Genomic DNA, 10342 nt, shown 5'->3' with positions numbered 1-10342 from the left:
ACACACACACACACACACACACACGTTAATCCAAGTTCACAAAAGGGATTGCAAGGGTTTGCACTTAACATTTTAAGACTTGCCCAAAACACAAGCTATCATTTCCTCTCCCTGTCTTCCCAAAAGTGAATCTGGATCTGCCACCTTCCAGGCAACCCCCCCCCAACTAAGAGACAAGAACATTCTGGAATGAAATATATGTGGTCTCTTCTACTGCCACCATCCTGTTTTGTATGCCTATTTCATATAAATGAGAATGTTTCTAACAATATGCCAATCCAGCCTTGCACTCCAGTCTCCTGCAGTAACTATGCAACTAAGAGCACGTGAGGATAACTTAGAAGAGTGAGCTAAACTTGCTCTATGGGAGACGTGTAGGAGCACAGCTCAAAACGCTGACATTTATACACATCGTGGCCCTTCACTAAATCACTGTGATTCAAACTTCACTTTAGCCAATGCTCAATGATTCATGCCAGCATATGCTATGCTAACAGATGTAACTCAAGAACAATGGCTCAGTTCATTCTTACGCTTTCATGAATGCAAACTTCCAGCTTTCCATCTTGCACAACATAGATGCTGTTATCCAGCTGCCCAGGACGGAAGATGTATTCTCCTTCGTGCAACTGCACAAAAAACATGTGCTTGCACAATTCCAGAAAAAGGGGCTTCTCAAAGTGACCAAGAACCCTGCAGGAAAGAGAAGTAAATATCAGCTTTTTTCTCCCTTTTCTGCAAAAAAATCCTTAATCAGCACAGCCCTCACAGAAGGCCCCAGAGGAAGCTGTAGTGTGGCAATGCAAAAGCAGGATGACAGGAACAAAAGTCCGCAGGGCAAAAGTGCAGCAACACAATGACATGCTGAAACCTGTAAATGTCACAGCTCCTTCTCGAGCAGTGCATGGAGCAATGCCAGCGGGCTCAGAAGGAAGTATATCTTCCTTGAGGTGTCTTCCTCAAGAAAATACCAGCATGGCTTATGAAGGGTACATACATAAAAACCTACAACATACTGTATAAGCAACGTTACCCTTTGGAGCTTTCTCTTTTAGCCCAGCTACCCCAGCAAAGCGACCAGAACATATGAGAAAAACTGAAGAATAAAAGAGAAAAAAATCCCATCATTGTATCCACGTAAATGTGAATATACCATCTCCTGCAGGCAACTGAACTCCTGCAACACTGGACTTGTTAGCAAGCACCAGGCAGACAGAAATACCCTTCTTAAACCTCAGCAGTCCGTACACACCATCACCAGTGTCCTCCACATAGTTCCATTAGCTCACAATTAACAGAATCAATCAATCAAATCATCCTGCAACATCAATTAGTCATAGCATATCAGAATTCCACAGGAGAAACTTTAGGTGACATAAATAGTAATTTTATTAGACTACTAAAGTGTCTAATTTAGTCCTGAAGGTTATAACTAATTAGATCAGAAGAGGAAAATAATTAACATATACAAAAGTCTAACATCTGAAAACCTCATCCTTTCTGCCTTATCAGTCATATCAATACTTGACTGAATTGAATCCTAGAATGGCCTGGGTTGCAAAGGCCCACAGTGCTCATCCACTTCCAACCCCCTGCTGTGTGCAGGTCGCCAACCAGCAGCCCAGGCTGCCCAGAGCCACATCCAGCCTGGCCTTGAATGCCTGCAGGGATGGGGCATCCACAGCCTCCTTGGGCAACCTGTTCCAGTGCCTCACCACCCTCTGCATGAAAAACTTCCTCCTAATATCCAACCTAAACCTCCCCTGTCTCAGTTTAAAACCATTCTCCTTGTCCTATCACCACCCACCCTCACAAACAGCCGTTCCCCCTCCTGTTTATCCACTCCCTTCAAGCACTGGAAGGCCACAATGAGGTCTCCCTGCAGCCTTCTCTTCTCCAAGCTAAACAAGCCCAGTTCCCTCAGTCTTTCCTCACAGGAGAGCTGCTCCAGCCCTTTGATCATCTCAGTACCCTCCTCTGGACCCACTCCAAAAGCTCTGCATCGTTTTTGCACTGGGGGCCTGGATGCAGTACTTGTCTGGGACTTGTTCCACTGTTGGTGGGACAGAATCTGCTCCTCTCACCCACACCCAGAGGTTCAGGGTCCTGGCAGACATGGAGACCACCGGTGAAGACTGAGGCAAAGCACTCACTGGATACCTCAGCTTTTTCCATGTCTGAGGAGGCCAGCTCTCCGTTCTCATTTATCAGAGGGGGAACACTCTCCTGAACTGACTCAAAGACCATCCTTTCCTCTCATCCCTTCAACGGGCCTTGGGGATTACGCTGACTTTGGTTCTCTTTGTAACGCTTTTCAGCTAGAAAAGTAAAAAAATTCAGAAAGCTATCAATATCACAGCTAATTATCATTTATCTATTGTGAATATTTCCATACAAAAAAAAAATAGTCAGAAATTGTCTAAAGGGAATTTTAAGAATGCACTAACAGAAATCGGTTCAAGTTAGTAAAGCTTTATCACCATACCTCCAAACTTAGGCACTAAACTGCCTCACTGCCTCCTTTCCCTCCCTTCCACCTCATCTTTTTGTGCTTATTCACTCTGACCACACACTGATAAAATTTAAGGCTTGACATGTTGTAGAAAACACTTATATCAATTGAATAGTCATCAAAAGCAAAACCCAAACCAACGTTTCCATGTAACATTACCTAACATTTTTAAGCATGTAAAGGACTTCCGATGGCAAATGAGAATTCTTTACATCAAATTCTGTCAGGTCTGCCTCTAGCAGAGAGGGAGGTGGCTCTTTTGGCTGTAGAGTTGGACATTCTTTCTTAATACGCAGAATCCTACAAGGGAAAACAATGAAAGTTCAGGATGGCATCCTGTCAACCTGTAGTGTCAATATACAGACAGACTGCAAGACACACTGCACTGTTACGCATTATCAAGCAGATAAAACAGTAGTATTCCAGCCCCCAACTGCTCTGTTTGTGCCTTTCTTCAGCAAAACTAGAGACAGTGCTTAGTGTGAATTCCCCCCTTCCCCAAAGCCCAAGTACCTTTTAGCCAAATTTAAAACTTTGGCCCGTTTCCTCATCCTTTGGCGAGGCACAGTGTTCCCAACCAGAGTGTTGGGAAGAGTTGAAACCTAGGAGGAACGAGTAAAAGCAGAAGCATTCACTAAAACCAAGCAACAAAAACCCTTGCTCCAACCTTGCAAGGGGTTCGACCTCTCTACCAGGTCATCAGAACACTGGCAGAGTGAAGCATTCCTATCAGGCTTTGAAGGAATGGAACAACACCTACTTCAGGATCACTTTCCTTCTAGACAGAAAGTGGCATATGTTTTGATCTCAATAAGCAACTGCTACAGTCATAATGGATGGTAGTGGGGAAAAAAACAACACCCTAGCTATACATCTCCCACTCAGAAACACTCAACATGAGGCAGAGAACATTTAAAGCTCCAGTACTCCTATGGCAGGCTATGCAGCAAGCCTTTTAACTTGCTTTTCACTGTAACTAAGTGCCACCTTCTGGAGAATTGCAACAGCTGCAAGATCAAGCATTGCTATTCCTCCAAAGAAACCAAAAGAAAAAAAAAAAATCTATACTCAAATAGTTTGGAGACATTCCCCTCACCCTTTTTACCAAAAACACACTTAGTGTTTTGCTGAAAACATCAGTTTTACAATACCAATATCCTTTAGGAGAGAGAAAGGCCAAGTTCAACCTCGCCTCTGCCTTCCCCCTACCTCCCCATACCCCCCCCCCTAAAAAAAAACCGAATTTTAACCATAGTGAAATCTAGGAGCTTTATGCTGTATGTAAATAACTGTGTTAGAGAATATGAAAATTATTAAGTTAAGAATTTATGAAATACAACCCAAGAACAATTAAAAAAACAGCACTGTGACCAATTATTTGAATTCATCTCTACACAGCCTTGGGGTGAGCACACAGCTGTGCTCAGGCAGGCTACCCCAGTTGAGATAGTGAGGGTGCCCTCAAACCTGCTCTGCCCAGAGGGACTTTTGGGACCCACTCCTGCACCACAGCTCCTCAGGGTTAAGGACTCCGTGGATCCACATCTTGATCTGACCCCACAGGACAGCAGGCAGGGAGCCCATACTGCAGCCAGGATTAAACAGCCTTTTTCTTTCACCAACCATTTGTACCTGACCACAAGCAAGCAATAACCACGGGTTTACTACACAGACTTTTGTATATAGTGTTGAGGAAGGAAGTCACCTCGATTCCCAGGTCCTATTGCATTAGCTTTCAAGAAAGCCAAACACATCACCCCTGCACTCATATAACCATTCATTCCATTCTTTTGACCGTGGTGGTACTTTCTATCACGTTCAGCATGCACTTCAAGGGAAGCCTGTATTTTGAGAATACAGGAACATTAATCTCCTCCATTAACTGAAATCCAGACGACCAGTGGAAAAAACGTAGCATACCAAGCATGCCTACTTAGACTAACCTAATTCACGACAGGAAATGTCTGTTCTCAAACCCTGCTACAATTTCTTTCAAGATTTAATCAGCCAGACTCAAACTAGAGCCCATACAGAAACAGATTTCTGACCCAATGGAAAATCCAAGGCAATCTTCTAGTGTAATAGGACAGCAACATCATCAGGACCAAACACTGAATGCACAGGCAGCATCCCTTGCTGCAGCCTAAGGGAATGTTCAATCATTGGATAAATCCCTGCTGAACAACCTCTAATTACAGTTTAACAAGTCCTGTTTGCAGCTCAAGAACAAGTGCTCATATGCTGAAGTGCTTCATAGAGATAGTCTAGACATATTTGAGTATGTGCTGTTTCCTAAGATAGAAAAGACTAGGCCAGCTTCCTATATAAGGGCAGTACTGGAAGTTGTTATTTGAAAGGGGAAATCCTGAATGCAGGCACTGAATACCTTGAATATAATTCTAAGCGCAGAAAAAGGAAGATTATTATAGACAAATAATTTATCATCAATTCAATAGAGAAGTGATGAATCAAAGAACAACCATCCTCAATGTCTGCAAATACGTCAGAAAGGAATAATTCCAGGAAATCTGAAACATCCCTAAATAGGTCGAACGCCTTGGGTCAAATTAAGCAACAGAAGTATTTCAAGTTTTACCAAATCTCCTCAACAGGATTTTAATCTTTACTTCCTTCCCACCATGCCAAACATTCCTACCTTTCTCATGATCTTCCGCCCATAGAACATCACTTTGTCTCGCTTGCGAAATCTGTATTGAGGACCGTGTGGTTGAAGTTGTTCTAAAATAACAAAGAGCTTCATGTCAGAAACCACCTCAGTACCTCAGCACATTTACAAACGACACCAAATGGTGTGCTGCAGTTGATACAACAGAAGAAAGGAATGCCATCCAATTGATCTGGTCAGGTTTGACAAGTGGGCCCACATGAACCTAATGAGGTTTAACAAGGCCAAGAGCGAGGTCCTGCACCTGAGCTGGGGCAATCCCAGACATGAGCACAGACTGGGAGAAGAACTCCATCACAGCAGAGCTGTGTAGAAGGATTTGGAGGTCCTGGTGAAGGAAAAGCTGGACGTGAGCAGCAGTGTGTGCTGACAGCCTGGAAGGCCGGCATCCTGGGCTGCATCAGCAGAGAGGTGGCAGCAGAGTAGGAAGAGGACAATCTCCCTCTGCTCTGCCCTCAGGAGGACCCGCCTGCAGTGCTGTGGGCACACCTGGGGCCCCCAGCACAAAAAAAAAGAAGTGCAGCTGTTTGAGTGGGTCCAGATGACAACCAGAAGGCTACAGAACTTATCCCACAACGAGAGGCTGAGGGAGCTGAGAGTATTCAGCCTGGAGAAGGATCTGTCGCCTCTTGATACTTGAAGGGAGCTTAAAAAAAAAGATGGAGACTGACATTTTACATGAGCAGATAATGATAGGATGAGGTGAATGATTTTAAAAGAAAAGAGTAGAGATTTAGGTTAGATGTGAGGAGGAAATTCCTGACCCAGAGGACAGTGAGGCCCCAGCAGTGCTGCCCAGAGCTGTGGGTGTCCATCCCTGGAGGTGTCCCAGGCCATGGATGGGCCCTGGCCAACCTGAGCTGAGGGGCAGCCAGCCCATGGCAGGGGTGGGGCTGGGGGCTGTGAGGGCCCTCCAAGCCAAACCATTCTTTGATTCTATGATCCACAGCTTTATGCTAAGGGGAAAGAAGACTAAGCACAAGTTATCAATTTTGCTACCTCTATAATAGCCAGAGTTCCCACCTACTAAAGAGCAAGCTGTTACGGCCAGCCACTTAGAAACCAAACCAGCACAAGGCACCTCATTATCCAAGTCTGGTTAAGCCAAGCCACACTAAGGAAGAGCTGGCTTAAGGCTCTGTCTAATCACTGGAGGAGGTAAAAAGGCTCTCCAAGCAGGCAGTGGAATCAGGTGACTTTAATCTCACTAAAGGAAACAAACAACGTGCCTTTATCTCATAACAGCAGGCTTGAAATTATTTCCAATCCAACCGATACGAAGGCTATCACACTGCAGAGAAACAAAAGTCTCCAAAGGTCCTGCACATGGCAGTTATGAATTCTGTATTTAATGACTCAATTCAGAACATAAGTTCTTTATCTTCTTAAAGTTCTTTTCCCAGGAAATTGCTACCATAACAGCAAGCAATTATTATGAATTGGCACAGAACCCACCATGTAACACTACAAAAATACTGAGGACAACACGCTGAGAAAACTCCTTTTAGAACTGACACAGTAGTTGAGTACTTACTGGATTGTTTCACTCTTCTGTAAATGACAAACACGACAATTCCTATCAGGAACAGTGCAACTGCAGCTCCAATGGCAATTCCAGTCAGCTGTGAGAGGAATTCAGAGGAAAAGAAATCTGTAACTTCCATAGTTGAAAGCTATTTTTAATTTTTGTAGGGCTGAACAACACTTAACTCAGTTGTCTGAACATCAAACGCATCCATAAATACTTCAGTTTTAACTAAAACATCACACATGTGAGAAGTTTAAATTTAACTATATCAGTGTCATGCTTATAAGCTCAGATGCAAAACATTCAGCACTTCCCCCCCCCCAAATCTGTGAATTGAAAACTAAATATGCATGAAATTAAATAATAGAAATTAGTTCCTGCCTCATGCACAGCAACAGCAAAGAAGCAAGAATTCCTCTCAGTTTACTCAGACTTTGATTGTGACTTAATAGAGTTCCTGAAGCTGACCAGCAGGCACACACCACTTAGCACACAGTTTTCATCCAGTTGATTAAAGCCATACATTACCATTGTACTCTGTATTCTGTCTTCTACAAACTGAAGAATTCCACTTGCTGGCATGGCCTAGCACGAAAAGGAAGGTGAAATTAGTTTCCCAGAGCTGGCTAAAAGCCTCCATACAGACACCTATGCCTGGCCTGGCAGACACAACACCATTTGGTTTCCAATGTCTTTCTTTCAATTACCTCCACTTTGAAAACAATGCCTTCAGTGGAAAGGGGCCAGGAGTGGAGTTCTATCCGGTGACAGCTCTACACAATCCTAAACAACCCTAATACAAGGTCAGACAGAGAGGTGTTGACTTTTGTTATGACTTCACGTTATTTAGAGCAATAAGGACAAGAGCTGAATGTAAACGTTATGAGACTAAGAAAATAAACCAGAGAATTACAGATGAAATTCAACATAAACCACAAAATTATGCACATGGGGAAAAGCTCTAACTCAGGTGCACAGCCCTGGAACCTGTGCTGACTGCTGCTGTTCTGGACATATCTGCACATTGTAGAAATGCCAGCTCAAAATTTAGTGGAGTGCAGGGAAAAAAAAATTATCAAACCAAATATTAGAAAGAAGTAGGAAACGAATTGAGTACAAGAGCAGACACGTCACCCTGTAAGCCTCAAGCCTCACTTGAACCTTAAGTTCTGGAACCAGTTTTTGCTCTCAGCTCCAAATCCAGATGACCTCTTAATTTAGCTTTGTATCCTCAAGAAAAATGGAAGCGTCAGAGTCACCAAACCAGTCTCTCTCACAGAAGTTCATTCCAGGCTCACAGGGCAAGCAGAGTCCAGCCTGGCCAGTCAGCATATGTGGAGCTGAGTGTATTTTCTTAGGTTGCTTTAACACAACCTACTAATCTATCTTCTCAGCATCGCCCCAACTATCACTACTACCATCAGTGCTGGACAATTACTGGTGGAATTGCAGTGTAAAGTCACAAGAAAAAAAATGCTGAAAGTTGCTAACAACAAATACACTGCTTTCTGGCTAAGCATGGTGAGATCTCAATGCAAGTCTTTTGTGGCCACCTGTTTGTTTCCCTCTGACAGCATCAGGAATAGGAATTCTGTCACTATCAGGGCCCACGTGATCTCAAATAGCACAGAAAATAGGAATTGCCAACTGACAGTCACAGCATTGTTCCCTTGTGAGGAAATAAATTCACGACAGAAGCATGAAACACACAGGTGCACACACAGAGCCTGTGTCCCAGCCAGGAAGGCTGTAAGGGAAAGATAAAATCCAGAACTCCAAGGGGAACAGTGGAGCTTTTGGAAGGTTTGTTACCAAGGCTAGCCTGAATATTCCCACCTCAACATGGGTCAGAATTCTACAGGGAGTTCAAGCACTGGTAGCATCCGAAGAGAGGCAGGGAAAGTCAGCAAATGGCTGGCAGCCACAGGGACACCTGCGTGTGTCAGCAGCTGTTCACAATCAGGCAGCACAGGGGCCAATCGTGAGGCCACTAACACAGCAGAGCTGCAGGGCTACAGCACAAAGAGACATCACACCTAGCACCTGTATTCCAGGGCTTCCTGTGCTCCATCCAAGCCCTGATCCAACTCTTAGAAACAAAACACCCACTGAGCAACCCTGAGAAGACCCACACTTCATTGGAAAAAAGACAAAATGATAGGCTGAGCGTATGTAGTAGCAGGAATACTATCTGTGTTTTCTAACTCTTGACTCCTGTTTTCTTAACAAAACTGTGGCTGGTAACAAAAACATGCAGCTTTGAAATAATAACACTTACACCCATCCAGATCACCAAGCACAGAACAAGCAACCAGGGCACGTACTCAAAAACTCCCCATTGCAATCAAAGGTAAACAGTGAGACATACCCCACACAGGGAGGGGTGCCAGGTGGTGATTGGCACAGAGCTCAGGAACTTACATGAGTGTTCCCCAGAATCCAGACTTCCTCGTGGCTCATAATAAGTACAGCTGACCACACGCTGCGACTCTGACCACAAATGCTGAGTTTTCACAGAACATCTTTTATCTGCTTATCAGTATGCTGGATGCACCTTCTAGTTCTAAGAAAAATATTTCCTGATGTGGGCCTTGTCTGTTATTACTAGGAAAAGCAATATGTGTCTTAAAGAAGAATAAATGCAAGAGCTGAAGAACTCCTCGATCCTTCCATCTTCAGGCTAAAATCATACCACTGAAGCAAAAGGTGCTACAACTGTGTCATTCTGCTGACAAATGAGAATATGAAGCACCACGTGAATGGTTTTTTAGTAAAGATAAGTAAATACACACAAAAAGCGGGACCGATCTTGACGTTTTTGGAAGTACTAAACCCTTATCAAGAAAGGCTCTGGAAAATAAAAGCAGTCTATCTGAAAATGTTACCCAGAAGTTATCAAATTAGGCACTGTCCTGGTTTCAGCTGGGACAGAGTGGATTTTCTTCATAGCATGTGATACGATGCTGTGTTTTGGCTTTAAGAGAAAGAAGCTGCTGACAGAACACTGATGTTTCAGCTGTTGCTGTGCAGTATGGAGCCAAGGATGCTTCAGCTCCTCACTGCGCTCTGCTAGCGAGGGGCTGGGAGGGAACAGGGCCAGGAGAGCTGACCTGAGCCGGCCCAGGGGACGTCCCACACCACACAGCACCGTGTGAGAACTACAAAACTGAGGGAGCTGGACAGGGGGCAGCTGAAGGGCTGCACAGCACTGAGCTGCTGCTGCATTAAGCCAACCACAGCAGCTACGTCAGCTTTCTGGAAACGCTAAAAGAGAAACGCAGACGTGAAAAATAGCATCAAATCACTTCGTACCTCAAGGCTGGTGCCGTTGCCGCCTTCTTCCATGGCTGGAGGCCGAGCAGAAGGGAGAAAAGAGGAAAAACGACCGTTAAGAGACGACAGCAACCCAGACTCTGATTTTCCGCGCACAGCAGCTGCCGACCCGCGGGAAGCAGTCCGTGCCGAGGGCTGCGCTCTGTCAGCGCCCCGCTCTCACCGCCGCAGCCCAACGCCGCACCGCCAAACCCGCTCCCGCCCGGTGGAGGGGGAGTTACCGCACGGACCCACCGGTCCAACCGGGCGCCGCGGGCAGACCGGCGGGACCGGCTGAGCCCGG

At 44.9% G+C, this 10342-nt stretch overlaps 1 protein-coding gene across 1 annotated transcript in view; it reads right to left on the bottom strand.

Annotated features, from left to right (window-relative positions):
• The window catches only part of PNPLA7 (patatin like phospholipase domain containing 7), a 116918-nt gene extending 106706 nt beyond the window's left edge, over window positions 1–10212 (bottom strand). Inside the window, exons 1-7 of the mRNA XM_010720756.3 lie at window positions 10039–10212; window positions 7255–7311; window positions 6733–6820; window positions 5169–5251; window positions 3026–3114; window positions 2672–2812; window positions 534–693 (exon numbers count right to left, since the gene is read on the bottom strand). Of these exons, the coding sequence (XP_010719058.1) occupies window positions 534–693; window positions 2672–2812; window positions 3026–3114; window positions 5169–5251; window positions 6733–6820; window positions 7255–7311; window positions 10039–10071 (651 nt within the window). The 5' untranslated portion in view covers window positions 10072–10212. The remainder of the gene's footprint in view (window positions 1–533; window positions 694–2671; window positions 2813–3025; window positions 3115–5168; window positions 5252–6732; window positions 6821–7254; window positions 7312–10038) is intronic.
• Window positions 10213–10342: the final 130 nt, after the last annotated feature.

This window comes from Meleagris gallopavo, chromosome 19 (assembly GCF_000146605.3).
Source record: "Meleagris gallopavo isolate NT-WF06-2002-E0010 breed Aviagen turkey brand Nicholas breeding stock chromosome 19, Turkey_5.1, whole genome shotgun sequence".
NCBI lineage: Eukaryota > Metazoa > Chordata > Aves > Galliformes > Phasianidae > Meleagris > Meleagris gallopavo.
The sequence above is the reverse complement of the archived record's forward strand: the minus strand, read 5'-3'. Positions and strand labels throughout refer to the sequence as shown.